This window comes from Elephas maximus, chromosome 20 (assembly GCF_024166365.1).
Source record: "Elephas maximus indicus isolate mEleMax1 chromosome 20, mEleMax1 primary haplotype, whole genome shotgun sequence".
Lineage (NCBI taxonomy): Eukaryota > Metazoa > Chordata > Mammalia > Proboscidea > Elephantidae > Elephas > Elephas maximus.
In genome coordinates this window covers 3,403,008-3,420,932 of record NC_064838.1, presented here as the reverse complement: position 1 = coordinate 3,420,932, position 17,925 = coordinate 3,403,008, and the positions used below count along the sequence as shown (strand labels likewise).

At 39.6% G+C, this 17,925-nt stretch overlaps 1 protein-coding gene and 1 pseudogene across 7 annotated transcripts in view; one reads left to right on the top strand and one right to left on the bottom strand.

Annotated features, from left to right (window-relative positions):
* Positions 1–17,925, bottom strand: part of LMBR1 (limb development membrane protein 1) — a 252,588-nt gene that overhangs the window by 178,587 nt on the left and 56,076 nt on the right. For 3 of the 7 annotated variants that reach the window (XM_049862908.1, XM_049862909.1, XM_049862911.1), the window contains exon 1: positions 16,537–16,579. Coding sequence is in view for 3 of the 7 variants with exons in the window: in XM_049862905.1 (XP_049718862.1) it covers positions 2,248–2,367; positions 16,537–16,576 (160 nt within the window). In the remaining 4 variants the exon portion in view is untranslated. The other 4 variants (XM_049862905.1, XM_049862907.1, XM_049862906.1 and 1 more) reach the window with 4 other exon arrangements.
* LOC126064182 (nascent polypeptide-associated complex subunit alpha-like) lies at positions 3,223–3,885 on the top strand (annotated as a pseudogene).

The window sequence follows — 17,925 nt, the reverse complement described above, 5'->3', positions numbered from 1 at the left end:
TAAGAAAAAGCAGAGAACATCATACTAAATGCCCAAGATACACACCTAATAGAGTAACTTTGAGGCCAATGCCACCTTGTGGCAACCAACAGAAGTGTATTCCTATTAAAGGCCAAAAATAACCACGATAAGCCAATGACAAGTGTTTTCATGTAGATTATGTGATACCCACTGCCCTCGAGCCAATTCTGACTCATAGTGACCCTACAGGACAAAGAAGTACTGCCCCATAGGGTTTCCAAGGCTGTAATCTTTACAGAAGTGGACTGCCACATCTATCTCCTACAGAGCGGCTGGTGGGTTCAAACTGCCAATCTTCAGTTTAGCAGCCAAGCACTTTAACCATTGTGCCACCAGGGCTCCTCAAATTATGTGACGCATACTAAAAATACAATTCAAATCGGACAGAGGAAAAGTTTATAAATTGGTTTTACTAAATAGACAATCTGTTTATTGACCAGAGCACTAAAACAAGTCCAAGTCTCAGGGTCCACTGCCAGCTCTGGCAATAACCGAATGGGTGACCTCCTACAAGCTTCTTCAGTTTTTCCTCCTGTATCAAAAGTTATCCAAATCACTAACATTTCTTTCAATGTTAAAATTAAGATCAAATCGAAAATCTTACCATTTAAGGTCCTGCACAAGCTATTCCAATCAGACTTTTCCAGGCTCCTCTCTAGCCAGTATAAAAAATATATATACACATTCCAAAAATACATTTTGACTTATCTAAACTCCTCATTCTCCAACAGAAAATGAATTTTTATGGCCCACGCCCTCATGCATAGTTGCTGTCTCCCAAGCATTCTCCCTCTGTGCTCTGCATGGCACACTCAGACAGGAGTTTAAGGCAGAGCTCAAATGGCATTTGCCCTGTGACACGTTCTTCAACTTCTCCCTTCTTTCTCCTCTCAGTAAAATTAGTCCCTTTTACCTCTCGGCTCCCATAATACTTTGACCACATGCTCAGCTCAGAAGGCCAACTACCATTTCCAAGTAAAAAACTGGGGTCTGTGATCTGACAAAAAGGACTATGCTTTTGGGGGCAAACAAAGTATTTGAAATTACGAGTGACCCAGAAGATCTTGGCTATATGGCCACCATAACTACAATGCTTGCTCTTTCAACAAAAACTAAAAAAAACTATTAGAACTATTACACTTTAGGTATTGTGATTGGCCCCAGAGGTACAAAAAAAGATAATAACACCATCCCTGGCTGTCCTTGAGTAGCTCTGAGGAGAGTGATTCATGAAAGACTGATGTAGCAAGGCTGTACGCTGGCAAAGGTCCTCCCAGCGTGGCCCTGAGTTGGTCAGTGTAGCAGCAGCCACTTCTTAGGTAACCGTAGCGCCCACTCAGAATTTAAGGACAATTTCAGAAAATGTCACCTTCCGAAATGGAGCACATACACAGTATTCTTAAAATTACATCTTCAGAGTAAGGTATCTTTTATAATTGTAGTACTAATAAGACAAAAGTGTTTTCCAAATATCTGATATTTCTGCAACTGGCTATTTCCCTAACCCAGCAAAGAAGGCAGAGTCTGTTAGTGTTAATAAAGTAATCAGGAGATATACTTAGAAGTTAAATATAAATAATGTAAACAAAGCCATAATCTAATAAATCATATTATAAAATGGCTTTGCAAGGTGATGATGAAGTAAAAGAATAAGGCTACCTTAAATTGCTTTAACACTCTACAGAGCGTTCACATGCTTTCACTGAACAAACAAGAGCCAGGACACTTGTGTCACAAGCCTCTAATCCTCTATTCTCAACCACCATCACTGGGCTTGTCTCAAACTTTCTGTCATACCCCTGCTGCCCTCATCCTCGGCCAAGGACTGAGTCACCATCTTCATAGCGCAAAAGAAGGGTCACCTCCCTCTCTGCTACCACTAAGAAAGCCATCAAAATACATGTTTATTCTTCCATCTTCAAAGAGAAGGAAGGCTTTTTCCTTTACCCTTGGATCTCTACCACTACCGTCTCCAAGGTACTAGGCTCCACCAATTACCCCACTCTCTTTAAACTCTCTCTTATAGCTTCTAATTCTCAAAGTGTAACTTATGTATGATATCTTCACTTCTACATCTTCAATTTCTTTCTTAACCCACACAATAGGATTTCTGTTCCTCACCATAATAATGAAAAGATTCTCATTAAGGTTAAATCCATAATGTACTTTTTAGCTGCGATCTGAACTCGACTTTCTATGATATTTCAGAGTGATAACCACTCCTACCTTCTTGAAATTTTTCCCACCTTCAGCAACATTCTCTTCCTCCTGACCATTCTCAGACTCCATTCCTCTATAAAATGGTGGTGCCCCCAGTACTCCATCTGTCTTAGTTTCTTAGTGCTGCTGTAACAGAAACACCACAAGTAGATGGCTTTAACGAACAGAAATTTATTTTCTCACAGTTTAGAATGCCAGAAGACCATATACAGAGCACTGGCCTTAGGGGATGGCTCCCTCTGCCCACTCTAGGGGAAAATCCTTATCTCAGTTTCTCTAGCACTCTCCTTGAGTTCCTTGGAAATCTCCACAAGGCATCAATCATTCCCTAATTCTTCCCTGCGTCTCTGCTTAATCTGCTCTTTTTCTATCTCAAAGTGAGTAGGTTTAAAACACACCTTACACTGATATGGCCTCATTAACACAACAAAGAAAACCCTGTTCCCAAACGGTGTTACACCCACAGGTATGGGGTTAGGATCCCAACATATATTTTGGGAAGACACACCTCAATCCATAACACCATCTTAGCTAATCAATAACATCATCTCAGCTAATCAATAAACGTTTGCTGCATGAATCAGCATACGTGCAAATTCCACTCCCAATCCATCACTCCAAGACAGCGGTTCTCGGCTAGCGGTATAACCAGAATCACCCAAGGAGCTTTGTTAAAGCACACGTCATAGACTTCGGTTCAGTAAATCTTTTCAGTGGGACTCATTCATGAGATAAATATTTACTGAGTGCTTAACTATATGCCAGGACTGTTCCAGACACTTTAAAACAACCAAACACACTTGCCTTTTTAGAGTTTACAATGGAGTAGGGACAGGCAGGCGGTAAACAATAAAAATATAAATTACGGCAGTCAGGGTAGGCCTCGTTGAAAAGCTGAGATGGGGACTTCTGCGACAGGCATGGGTCACGCTCTCACTCGCTCTTTCTGCTGCCATTTTGGTTCTGCGTTCCCCATACAAAATGCCCAGTGAAGCCACAGAAACCGTCCCTGCTACAGAGCAGGAGTTGCCACAGCCCCAGGCAAAGACTGGGCCTGGAGCAAAACCTGACAGTGATGAATCAGCACCAGAGCTCGAGGGAGCAGGAGTCCACACAGGCAAGCACACAGCAAGCCCAGCGGGCGGCAGCAGCTGAAATCAACGAAGACCTAGTCAGTAAAGCAAACAGAGTCAAAGTCAAAAAAAGGCATAGGAGGCTATGTCCACACTGAGCCTTCGACAAGTCACAGGGGTTACTACAGTGACTATCAAGAAATCTAAGAACATCCTCTTTGTCATCACAAAGCCAGATGTCTACAAGAGCCCTGCTTCAGGTACCTACATAGTTTTGGGAGGAAGCCAAGACTGAAGGTTTATCTCAGCAAGCACGGCAAGCAGCTGTAGAGAAATTCAAAGTTCAAGGTGAACCCGTCTCAAACATTCAAGAGCACATACAAACTCCAACTGTACAAGAGGAGAGTGAAGAGGAAGAGGCTGATGAAACAGGTGTGGAAGTTATGGACATAGAACTGGTCACGTCACAGCAAATGTGTCGAGAGCAAAGGCAGTCTGCACCCTGAGGAACACTAATATTATAAATGCTATTAACAATATTATAAATGCTATTAACAATGTAACCATCTGAAAATGAGGACTTCTTTTGGTGTTTCGAAAAAGTAACTGCAATTTGGTTTGAATTTTGTACTGTTTCTATCATTAATAAAGTTATGACTTCTCATTGGAAAAAAAAAAAAAAAGTTGAGATGGGGTGATGGGATGAAGGGGGTGAGAGAATTATCCAAGTGGTTATCTGACAAAAGGCGTTCCAAGCAGAGGAAATACATCAAAAACCCTAAGGTGGAAGCATGCTGAACTTTCAAGGAAAAAACAAGATGCAGTTTGTTTTGCGGCTGTTACTGAATAAATGAAAAAGGGGGAACACCAAGACGTCTAAGCAGAGGCGTGACACAGGTGGACTCATGTTTTAAAGGATCACTCTGAGTGCCGTACAGAAAATGGACTTTAGGCAAGGACCGATGCAGCGAGGCTCGTTAGAAGCCACTGAAATAACAGAAATGATGGCTCAGACCACAACGCTGGCAGTGAAGATGGTACGATAGGTGCTTAGACTCTGAAGACAGAAAACCAAACCAAACCCATTGCTGTCGAGTCGAATTCTGACTCATAAGATGTGGGGTTTGAAAGAAACAGAGAAGTCAGGGATGACCCTGAGGTTTCTAACCTGAGAACTGGAAATTGTGGAGCTCACATCAACTAAAACGGAACAGGCTGAAGTTGGAGCAGGTTTCAGGGATAAGCAAGGGATTCAATTTTGGACTGAGTTTGACATGTACTAGGCAGGAACTCACAGGAGCAATGCTTCATACTTCTCCTTGCATCCTATCAGGCTGCTCACGGTTTCTGTCTGTGCCATTGCTGACGATGCCCCCTATTTATTGTGCTTTAGATAAAGGTTTACACCACAAGCTAGATTCACATCAAACAGTACACACACTGTTCTATGACATTGGTTAACAACCCCACGACATGTCAACACTCTCCCTTCTCAACCCTGGGTTCCCGATTGCCAGCTTTACTGTTCCCTCCTGCATTCCAGTCCCTGCCCCAGAGCTGGTGCGCCCCTTTAGTCTTGTTTTGTTCTATGGGCCTGTTCAGTCTTTGGCTGAAGGGTATACCTCTGGAGTGACCTCATTACTGAGCTGAAAGGGCGTCCGGGGGCCATAGTCTCAGGGTTTCTCCACTCTGTCAGGCCAGCAAGTCTGCTCTTTCTTTTAGAGTTAGAATTTTGTTCTACCTTTTTTTCCAGCTCCGTCTGGGACCCTGTATTGTGATTCCACCACAGAACAGTCAGTGGTGGCGCCATCTAGTGGTGGCCAGGCACCATCTAGTTGTTCTGGACTCAGTCTGGTGGAGGCCAGGGTAGATGTGCTCCATTAGTCCTTTGGACTAATCAATCTTTCCCTTTCATCTTTAGTTTCCTTCATTCTTACTTGCTCCAGAAGGGGTGAGACCAGTGGAGTACCCTAGATAGCCACTCACAGGATTTTAAGACCCCAGATGCTACTCACCAAAGTAGAATGTAGAACATTTTCTTTATAAACTGTTATGCCAGTTGAGCTAGATGTTCCCGAGACCATGGTCTCCACAGCCCTCAGGCCAGCAACTCGGTCCCTCAGGGAGTTGGGATGTGTCTATGGAGATACCACGACCTTGCCTTGCACAGGCTGTGCTGGCTTCCCCAGTAATCTTACACTTCACCTAAGTTTCCACTTATCTACTGTCCATTAAGTGTTTTTCCATCCCCACTCTTCCCCTCCCTCATAACTATCTAAGATTATTTCTTTTTGTGTATAAACCTTTTCACGAGTTTTTATAGCAGTGGTTTCATACAATATTTGTCCTTTTGTGATTGCCTTATTTCACTCAGCATAATGCCCTCCAGATTCATCCATGTTGTGAGATGCTCCACATATTCATTGTTGTTCTTCATCATTGGGTAATCCTCCGCTGTGTATATGTACCATTGTTTATCCATTCATCTGTTGATGCACATCTAGGTTGTTTCTTTTTGCTACTGTGAACAATGCTGCAATGAACACAGGTGTGCGTATGTCTATTCATGTGATGACTCATTTCTCTAGGATATAAAGACTAGGAGTGGGACTGCCGGGTCATACGGTATTTCTATTTCTAGCTTTCTAAGGAAGCACCATATCATTTTCCAACATGGTTGTATCATTTTGCATTCCTACCAGCAGTGCATAAGAGTTCCAATCTCCCCGCAGCCTCTCCAACTTTGTTATTTCCTGTTTTATTGATTTGTGTGCCAGTAATGCCAGTGTGAGATGGTGTATCATAGTGGTTTTGATTTGCATTTCTCTAACAGCTAGAGATCATAAGCTTTCCTCATATGTCCGTTGGGGCATGAGTGTCTTCTTTAGTGAAGTGTCTGTTCATTTCCTTTGCCCATTTTTTAATTGGGTTATTTGTCTTTTTGTCGTAGAGTTGTTGGGTGTTCTCGTAGATTTTAGAGATTAGACCTTTGTCTAATTTGTAATAGACAAAATTTTTTGCTGGTCTGTAGGTTCTCTTTTTACTCTTTTGATGAGGATAACTGTTTAATTTTTAGACGATTCCAGTTATCTATCTTATCCTCTCGAGCTTTTTTGTTGTTGGTTGTGGTTTGTACCCTGTAAAAGCTGTGTATTAGGGCCTCCAGCATTGATCTTACTTTTTCTTCTATGAACTTCATGGTTTTTGGCTTTATGTTTAGGTCTTTGATCCATTTTGAGTTAGTTTTTGTATATGCTGTGAGGTATGGGTCCTGTTTCATTTTTTTGCAGATGGACATCCAGTTTTGCCAGCACCATTTGTTAAAAAGACTGTCTTTTCCCCATTTGATGGACTTCGGGCTCCTGTCAAAGACCAAGTGAGCATAAAATCCACTGCCTTCAAGTCAATTCTGACTCATAGCAACCCTATAGAACAGAGTAGAACTGCCCTGTAGAGTTTCCAAGGAGCACCTGGCGGGTTCGAACTGCCAATCTTTTGGTTAGCAGCCACAGCGCTTAACCACTATACCACAAGTGACCAATGATGGATGAATTTACATCTGGGTTCTCAATTCTGTTCCATTGGTCAGTGTGTCTCTTACTGTACTAGTACCAGGCTGTTCTGACTACCATAGCTGTATAGTAAGTTCTGAGGTCAGGTACTGCGAGTCCTCCTACTTTTCTTCTTCGACAGTGCTTTACTTATCCGGGGCTTCTTTCCTTTCCATATAAAGTTAATCATAAGTTTTTCCATCTCTTTAAAGAATACTGTTGGTGTTTAGATCGCTATTGCATTGTACTTGTAAATTGCTTTGGGTAGAACTGTCATTTTCACAATGTTGAGTCTATCCATAATCATGGTATGTTTTTCCATTTATGTAGATCTCTTTTGGCTTCTTGCAGTAGTGTTTTGTAGTTTTCTTTATACAGGTCTTTTACATCCCTAGTTAGAATTATCCCCAACTATTTTATTTTTGTGGGAGGCTATTATAAATGGTATTGTTTTCCTGATTTCCTTTTCATCTTTCTCTTTATTGGTGTATAGGAATCCAACTGATTTTTGTATGTTTATACTGTATGCTGCTAGTCTACTGGATCTTTCTATTATTTCCAATAGTTTTCTCGTGGAGTTTTTGGGTTTTCTATGTATAGTTTCATACCATCCACAAATATGGAGAGTTTACCTTCTTCATTACTAATTTGGATGCCCTTTATTTCTATTTCTTGCCTTACTGCTCTAGCTAGGACTTCCAACACCATGTTAAATAGGAATGGTGATAAAGGACATCCTTGTCTTGTTCCTGTTCTCAAGGGAAATGTTCTCAGCCTCTCTCCGTTAAGAATGAGGTTGGCTGTTGGTTTTGCATAGACGCCCTTTATTATGTTGAGAAATTTTCCTTCTATACCTACTTTATTGAGAGTTTTTATCCGGAATGGAAATTGGACTTTGTTGAATGCCTTTTCTGCATCGTGAGAGCAGAAAAGCATGTGATTCCTTACTTATGTGGTGGATTACGATGATTGATTTTCTAATGTTGAACAATCCTTGAATGTTGTTGTTGTTGTTAGGTGTCGTCGAGTCGATTCCAATTCATAGCGACCCCTATGTACAACAGAACAAAACACTGCCCGGTATGAATCCTACTTGGTCATGGTGCGCTATTTTTTTGATATGATGCTGAATTCTATTGGCTAGAATTTTGTTGAGAATTTTTGCAGCTATATGCACGAGAGATATTGGTCTGTAATTTTCTTTTTTTGTGGTGTCTTTGCCTGCTTTTGGTATCAGGGTTATGCTGGCTTCAGAGAGTGAATTCGAAGTATCACTTCCTTTTCTATGTTCTGAAACAGGTTGAGTAGTACCAGTATAAGCTCTTTTCTGAATGTTTGCTAGAATTCTCCAGTGAAGCCATCTGGGTCAGAGTTTTTTTTTTTTTGTTGGGAGTTTTTTAATTACCTTTTTGATCTCTTCTCTTGTTATGGATCTGTTCAGATTTTCAACATCATTTTGTGTTAGTTTGGGTAGGTAGTGTGTTTCTAGAAATTTGTCCATTTCCTCTAAGTTTTCAAATTTGTTGGAGTATACTTTTTCATAATACTCTGTTACGATCCTTTTTACTTCAGTTGGGTCCATTGTAATGTCCCTCATTTCATTTCTTATTTGTTTTATTTGCATCCTCTCCTGTTTCTTTTGTCAGTCTGGACAGTGGTTTGTCGATTTTGTTAATCCTTTCAAAGAACCAACTTTTGGTTTTGTTGATTCTTTCTATTGTTTTTCTAGTCTCTATTTCATTTATTTCTGCTCTGACCTTTATTATTTCCTTTCTTTTGGTGGCTGTAGGCTTCTTTTGCTGCTCTCTATTTCTTCAAGTTGTGTAACTAATGTTTTGATTTTGTCCCTTTCTTCTTTTTTGATGTGTACATCTATTGCTATAAATTGATGTCTGAGGGCTGCCTTTGCTGTGTCCCAAATGTTTTTGTATGATGTGTTTTCATTCTCGGAATTTTTTTATTCCATTTCTGATTTCTTCTATTGCTCAGTGGTCTTGAAGCAGGGTGTTATTCAGTTTCCATGTAATTTTTTTTTCCTTACTTTTCCTGTTAATTTCTACTCTGGTGGTGGTGTGGTCAGAAAAGATACTTTGTATAACTGTTTTGGATTTTGTCAAGGGGTGCTCTGTGGCCTAAAATGTGGTCTATTCTGGAGAACATTCCATGTGCGTTGGAAAAGAATGTGTACTCTGGTGCTGTTGGATGGGGTGTTTTATATATGTCTATGAAGTCAAGTTGCCTGATACGCTCTTTAGCTTTTCTGTATCTTTGTTGAGTTTCTTTCTAGATGTTCTGTCCTTTACTGGGAGTGGTATGTTCAAGTCTCCAACTATTATTGTGAAACTGTCAATTTCTCTTTTCAGTGTTGTTAGAGTTGGTTTTATGTATTTTGGAGCCCTGTCATTGGGTGCTTAGATGTTTACTATGGTTAAGTCTTCATGATGGATCCTCCCTTTAATCATTATACAGGGCCCTACTTTGTCTTTTACAGTGAATTTTGTTTGAATGTTTATTTTATTTGAGATTATTATCGCCACTCCTGCTCTTTTTTGGTAGTTATTTGCTTGATATATTTTTTCGGATTCTTTGATTTTTAACAAATTTACATCTTTGTTTCTAAGGTGTGTCTCTTGCAGACAGCATATTGATGGATCCTGTTTTTTTAATCCATTCTATCACTCTCTGTCTCTTTATGGGTGCATTTAGGCCATTTACCTTCAGTGTAATTATTGATCTGTATGAGTTTATTGTTCTCATTTTGTAGTGCTTTTTTGTGGTACTAACATCTTTGTTTCTCTTACTATCCTGTGCTGAGTTCCTTTTGTTTGTGGATTTCTTTTTCATTTCTTTTGTTTTTGTGGATTTTGTTTTTATTGAGACTTTATGTTTTTCTTCTTTATTTTGATGAGTAAGTTTGTTAGCTTTCTTTGTGGTTACCTTGAAGTTTAGCCTTATCTTCCTGGGTTTGAACCAATGTATTATTACTTGATATCACCTTGCCTTCCTCTTCATCAAAAAGTTCTATACTTACACCATTTATTCCCTCTTTTATTATTATAATGCTGTTGTCATTTACAGATTAACCTCTCTGGTTCCCTGTTGCAATTCTTTTGGTTGTGGATAGTCCTTGAGAGTTTATTTCCTACATGGGTATCTGGCTGGTACAATCTTGCATCCTAGATTCAGGCTGTGGTCTGATGTTTGTTCTCAGACCAAAGGACTCCCTTTAATAATCCTTGTAAGTTTAGTTTGGTTTTACATATTCCCTTAATTTCTGTTTATCTGGAAATGTCCTAATTTCACCATCATATTTGAATGAAAGTTTTGCCCGATATATTATTCTTGGGGAAACCTTGGTGGCGAAGTGCTACAGCTGCTAACCAAAAGGTCGGCAGTTTGAATCCTCCAGGAGCTCCTTGGAAACTCTATGGGGCAGTTCTACTCTGTCCTGTAGTCGCTGAGTCGGAATCGACTCGATGGCAATGGGTTATGGGTTATTATTATTGGTTCGCAATTTTTTTCCTTCAAGGTTTTACATATGTCATCCCATTGCCTTCTTGCCTGCATAGTTTTGAATAATCAGAGCTTAGTCTTATTGTTTTTCCTCTTTATGTGACCTTTTGTTTGTCTCAAGCTGCTCTCAGGATTTTTTCTTTGTCTTTGATTTTAGCAAGTGTGATTATGATAAGCCTTGGTGATTTTCTTTGGGGGTCTATCCTATATGGGGGTCAATGAACTTCTTGAATGGTCAGCTTTTCATCATTCATGACGTTAGGGAAATTTTCTGTAATTAGCAATTCTTCAGGGATCCTCTCTGTGTTTTCTGCTTTCTCTCCCCGTTAAGGAACTCCGATCACTTGCAAATTTTTGCTTTTGATTGTACCCCACATAATTCTCAGGGTTTCCTCATTTTCTTCGTTCTTTTTTCTGACTTTTCCTCAAACAGGGTTGCGTTTATCTTCAAATTCACTGATCCTGTCTTCCATCATTTCAAATGTGATTCTCAGCCCTCCTATGACACTATCCATTTCTCAAACCTTGTTGTTTATCGTTTAGATTTCTAATTGTTGTTTTATTATGATATCTAGCTGTGAATTTATTTTGGCGTTTTGTTCCTGTATTATTTTTCTGAATTCTTCTTTTTGGGTTTGTATTTTCCATGAATTTGTCTGCCTTTTCCATAAATTTGTCTGTTTTTTTCCTCATTTTTGTCTGCTTTTTGCTTCAACTCTTAGATAGCTCTGAATATTAGAGATCTGAATTCCCTTTCAGGTAGTTCTAATGCCTTTGCTTCTACTGGAAAGTCATTTGGTGTTTTACTTTGGATGACTACTAGAACCATCCTGTCCTGTTTTTTTTATATGTTTTGATATTGTCTGCTCTCTTCAGGACATTCAGTAGTTATTTTCTTCATTCCTTGATTGTAGATTGTTTTATCCTTTTTGTTTCATTTGGTTATGTCTGAGCAGGTGGGCTATGAGTTCTTTGCTGTTTGCTCACCTATAGTCATGGTACTTTTCACCTCCTTGTCCAATGGGCAGGGCGAGTCACTCAGCTATGGTGCAGCAGGGCAGGTCCAGCTGAAGGGGTGGGTGTTTTGTGGCATGTACTAGGGCCAACAGGGTGGGCCAGGAATCAGTGCCGGGCAGGTTCTGGTACGCCATGCCTGTGCTGCTCGGGGGTATGATCTTCAGGCCACGGTACAGGTAGGCAGGAAGAAGGGAGGAGGTTGTGATGTGTGGAGCTAATATGGGTACAGGACAGAGGAGAGAGAAACAAGAGCCAAAAACAAAGGAAAAAAATAGTGCTGAGGGAGCTTGTCGTTGATGTGACGAGATGAGAAACCAAGAAATGGAGAAAAACAAAAAGGGAAAAGTAACTGGATAAAAATTTGGAAAAGAAAAAAAAAGCCCCCAGGGGTCCCACTGGTGCAGCCATAAAGATCGGGGAAGTGGCTCCCAGGATGCACAGTATAGCCTGACTAGAGGGGGTATAGATGTCACAAAGCACCAGGTATTCAGGAAATAGGAAAAGAAGGTAAGTATAGACATATGAAAACTGAGAAATGAAGAAAAACAGAAAGGGAAAAAGAGAGAAAAAAGAAAAAAAAGAAATCCCCCCAGGGATCCCACTTATCCAGCTGCACAGATTGGGAGAGTGGCTCCTTAACCACACAGTACAGCCCGGCTAGAAGGGGCTCCCAAATGTGAAAAGAGAAAGAAAACGAACAGAACAAAGCAAAACAAGAAAAAAAAAAGCCCCAGGGATCCCACCAGCATGGTGTTGTGGGCCGCAGGAGTGGTCCCATAGTAGAGCAGGGCTTCACAGTCTTTAAAGAAAAAGCAAAGATGGCACATGGAGCCAGTTATTCGAGAGAAAGGAGGGGGAGGTGGTGGGAGGCACAGATGAAACCAAAAGAAACAGAAAGCAACACCAGCTCAGGGACCTGGCCAGTGTGGGTGGGACGAATCCAAGCGGCCTGGGTTGGAAGCAGTTGCCTCCCATCCAAGAGACTGAGGGTGGTGGGAAGCAGAGGAGGTCAAGGGAGAAGGAAGAAGGGTGAAGGTTAGGAAAGCATATATCGTTCATTACCAGGTGCTCTGTCTTCTGCTGGGAACTTCGTGAAGCTGCTTTTCCATACTCCCTGTCTGCCAATCTGCGATGTGGGTGGGGCAAATCCAAGTGACATGGACACTGCACTTCCCAGCCAGCCAAGCCACCACAGCCAGCCAGAAAACTCAGAGGTAGAGCAGCGGAGAGAGGATGTGGGGTGGGAAAGCGTGTATCACTAGTTACCAGGTGCTCTGCCGCCTGCTGGGAGCTCCGTGAAACTGCTTTCCCGTGCTCCCTGTCCGCTGATCCCTGATAGGAGTCCAAGATGGCAAATCCATGCTGCATTAGCTGATAAGGGAACTCCGCCGGTATCTCTCCTCGCTCTATGTCCTCTGTCAGTTTCTCATTCCATTTGGTGTTTGGTTGAGTTCTTTATCTCTTCATTTGACACTTCAGGTTCCAGAAGTGACGTATGTCTCTGTTTTACTCCGTTTTGCGGGTCTTTGCTGTGGAGGGACGGCGTGGTGCTTCTGTCTATGGTGCCATGTTGGCCAGAAATCCCTGACGCTCCCTTTGATTGCTTGTCAAGTGATGTCTGCCAGGGCTCTCCACTCTAAAGTAACTCATTTCCCTTTAATTAGCGAGTGCTTTGTGCAAAGGTTAAGTTTGAAAATAGGAAAATATCTTGTTCTTTGTCAAACTTTCAATTTATTCCCTTACCAGTTTATATCAGTACAGGATCAAGATCATTCTATTTTACTCAGTTGACTAGAATCCATTACAGTCATTACTTTGAAGCTCACATCGCCCCTGATTTGGCTTCAGTGTCCTTCTGATATGTCCCCATCATTCTCTGACCAATTCCTGCATTCTGGCACAACAAGTTGTACAAGATGAGCCTGGAACTTTCCCTACCCAGGCCTGGAATCAGCCAGTTCTCTAAAGAGCTCTGGTTCCTTTTAGTGGAAAACTGTATTTTGAGTCAAAGTATATTATACGGTTTCTTTCTTTTTTAGTGACAGCATACTTAACTCCAATTTCTTGACACATTTTTCAAGGTGTGTGCATGCACGGGTAATGTGAGGAGGAACGTTAAGTAGGGATAAAACTAAGGAAAGGTTTTTCAAAAGTTGTGTGCTTAAAAGAACATACAAATAATACCAAAACATCTCCTTAGTCTACAGTAGTGGCTTCAGTAATAAGGTTGTCTTCTAAAATGCAAGCTCTCCCTAAAAGTAGTTTTACCTACTTTTCACCTATTGGATTTTTGTATCAATTATTTTATACCAAATCAAGTCAAATAAATAGCTGAGAGTAGCTCTCAGAAAATATAATTTTTGCTTGGAAAGAGGAGGCGGCATAGATACAAACAGAAGATAGCACGAAGCATTAGGAGCAGAAGAGAAAGCAAAGGTGGATTCTAAAAGGGATGTAAGGAAGGCCAAGGAATAACTTCTCAAATGGACTTAGGTACTGAGATGAGTTAGTTGCAAAGATCCTCTCTGAAGTGGACAGAATGGTGCTGGTGATCACCTAAACTTAGGAATATGTCTAAACTCCTTCAGAAGATCGGGGACTTCCATATTTTTCCTCCTAGTTAAGCATAGTTTTTCTCATTCAGTTTCTTCCTATTCCATGCCCCCAACCCATGTAACTCTCTCCACTGGGAGGAGGTAAGGCAAAAGGGTTACAAGAGAAGAAAGGTAACATTTAATTAATACCTATTGTGTACCATTCACTTGCCCTAAATACATTTATATAGAGATAGAGATAGATAGAGATAGAGAGATAGAGATATACATAAAGTTTATATATATGAAAAGGAGATTCATTTTCTCCACATGTAAGATAGGGACACTACCTACTTCACAGTACTGTTGGTTACCACAAAGTAGGTGCTATCTCTATTTTATGTACGGAGAAAATGAATCTTTGTTTCTGAATCTCTTCTTGATTCAAGTAAATCCTTAGTTCAGAGTTTGAATCCAGATCTGCCTAATTCTTCAGCTCTCACTCATTCCATCACAAAAGGAAAAAAAAAAAAAATGAAATGAAAGACAAAGAAATAAATAGTCTCAGGTGTGGAAGATGAGAGGGGACAGAATTGGCCAGATTCCTTCTCTGAGGTGGCCCTTCCCTCCCCCTTTCTAACTCTGTTACAACTGTACACCAATCTACCTTCAGGAAGAGGATCTCCGTCCGCACCACCATGATATGGTAACCACCTATCCAGAAAGCCCAACCCCTCCCACATGATGTGCTAGACACTCTGCTAAAGCAGGTAAAGGAAGTGGAGCCCGCTCCTGAACGATTACCACACTGAAACATTACATGGCCAAATTTTCAAAAAATATAATGTTTAGTGTAAAAGCCACGATGATTTGCTCTTTTTGTTTATAGATTATTAACTTACAAATGCATTTAAGAAGACTGACCACTAAATGCGGTATACAGACTACATGGAGAGGAGAGAGGCACATGACTGACACGTACTACATACCTAGACGATTTTACTCAGAGAGAATTGATATCTACCCTTAGTTCACTCTGTGATTCTTTTTGAGGTAAGTAAAATGAATTATTGTTTTTATAGGAGCAGTAATTTAGACAAAGAAAAATGATGATTCATTTAAGACTTTTCACAAATACCATGGTGCTAGGAATAAAACCAAACCCCTAATCTTGCAAATTTAAACATCAAGTTTTGAGCCTAAGTTTTAAACCCATAGAATAAGAGTTTCCAGTATGAAGTTATAGTTGTCTTTGTTTCATATCCAACCTCCCTAGGGTATTTAGAATAACATCAATTATAAACCCTGATAAAGCTGGGTCCATTTATATTCATTTTTCAGTTATGAATCAAATTAAATCTATTTGATTCATTTACTAGTTAAAAGGTTGTGTTTTTTTTTTTATTGGTGAAATTCATATAATTATTCTACAGTGAACAATTCTGTGGCACGTACACTCAAAACGTTGTGCAAACACCACCTCTATCTAGTTCCAAAACATTTTCATCACCCCAAAATAAAATGCTGGGCCCATTAATGAGTTACCCCCAGTCCCTCTTCCCCCAAGTCCCTAGTAACCATCAATCTGCTTTCTGTCTCTATGGATTTAACTATTTTGGAGATTTCACATAAATGGAATCATATATGACCTCTGTATCTGGCTTATTTCACTCAGCATAATGTTTTCAAGGTTTATTCATGTTATAGCATGTATCCGGACTTCATTCTTTTTAATGGCTGAATAATATTCATTGTATGTGAAAGTATTTTTATGTGTTCGTGTGTGTGTGTGTGTGTGTGTGTGTGTGTGTGTGTGTAAGCATATAACCTCTTTCTCTCTTCTTCCCTCCTCCCCTTTTGTTACTTCTTCTTCCTCGTTCCCTCTCAAGTCCTCAAATGGTTCAGGAAAAAAAGCTCTTCATATTATACTTCTAAATTTCCTATAAATTTGTCATTGTTTCAAAAATGTTTTAAGTATCAATAAAAAAAATTTTTTAATCCAGGAATACAGATACTCTCCTTTGTAGGTATACCTTTGTAATTTCAAATTTTAATCAAGAAAAATCTGACAAAAAGGAATTCACTGTTTATATCCAGATGATGCTTCCAAAAAAAAAAAAAACACTCAAGCATGTTCCTATCATACATCCTAAGTATACATAAGCAGAAAGAGCTATAAGGAACTTAAAAGGACAACCTGGGTCCATCTCCCTATTCACAGTAGGTAAATGTTCAGTTAACTGGAACAGGTATCTGTTCCCTATTCTAAGCCACCACCATCTTACTCAGTAAACTTTCCAAATAGGCAAGAGTGTCTTTCCATGGTGCAGCAAGTTTCCCAAACTTAAGCCCATTTCCTTGTTAAATACTCTGAAGATAAAATCTGTCAGCTCCTTAAGCAAGCAAATTTTAACAAGAGATAATCAATTCACAATTATTCATACATATTTGTTTATATATGATTTCCAAGAATAGGATTAATATTGATAAAACTGTTGTAATACTTTAGGTGAGTTTTTTCCCGTATTTCTGCCCAAAAGCTAGATTAAATTTTGAGAATTTGACTTTGGAATTAGAAACAGAATAACTGAACTTTAAAATACATACGAAATCCTGTTGACTATGGCATCTTCATCTTCTTGTTCATCTGTAAAAACATGTATTACAAAATGTTTCATTAACTTATTAAATAATATGGAGACAAATATGAACTTAAAGGAGCAATTATTTTATAGAAACAATTTACAAAAAGCACTGGGTTTATTTCAGCACAAATTCAAATATAAATCTATGTAAATGAAGTAGTATACGGTATGGTTAGAAAAGGGAACATTTTGATTAATCGAAACACCCTGATTAACAAAGCTACCACGCGTAGACTACAATGTTCCAAATATTTAATCCTCAAGAAAATAAAATTTTAGTATCACTTAGGATTACCATTAAGTTTATTGTTATACGGTGTAAGTGAAATTCCTAATTAATGAAATTTTATTTCAGATTCATAAAATAGCCAAAAAAAATTTTACCATAAAATAAAAATTCAGAATCAAAAGGGCTGCACCTCTGCAAGTGCTCACCCGTCTATGCCAAGAAACTCCGAAGACAGCTACCCGGCAAACCAGCTGGAGGAGATCCATATTTATACCTATTCCCAAAAAAGGTGATCCTACCGAATGCTCAAGTTATCGAACAATATCACTGATATCACATTACAACTCATCTTATTTTCTGTAATTAGAAGTTATCACTAGTAATGGTAATAACCAGGATTCTCTTGAACTACCCTAATTTTTACACCTTGTATACCATTCTTCAATAATTCATAATTATTAAGTTATAGTTTCTAAGTTTTATGTCTCCTTTTTAAGTGGCAGGTGGTGATCACTTGCCCTCCCCTTCTCTCTCTCTTTATGCCTGTTTAGCCATCTTTCCTCCTGCCATATAAATTTACCAGCCAAAAGAGAGTATGACCCAATTACAAGAAAACTGCGAAACACTCCTGCCCTTCCTGCTCTTCATATACCTAACTGTGGTTGTTCTCAAAGGCTCTGTCCCCAAGGCTCTGAAATTCTCCCTTTACCCTAATTTTCTGAGAGCTCAACTGCTAAGTGTCACTTGGCATATTTAGGTCCATTCTCTTAGTAAAGTTTCCACTCTTAATTACAGGCTGCCTGAAATATTTTTAAAACCAAGGGACCACAAAAAAAAGTAATCATAGTTAATTTTTGTCATACAGTTGTTGCTCATATCCAATGAACTGCCAAACCTTGATGAATATTTTAATATTTCCATATCCATCTCAATTCTATCCTCAATACTCTATCAGCCAGGTCCAGGGTCCTCATCCCTAACCCCTAGACTACTCAAAAAATCACCTAATAAATCGCCAGTTTTCCTGCTCATCATCCATTAATTTTCCCTAAAACAATACACTTATACATCTCTCTTTCTCTCCCTCCCCCCAACACAAACACACACATATACACACACACA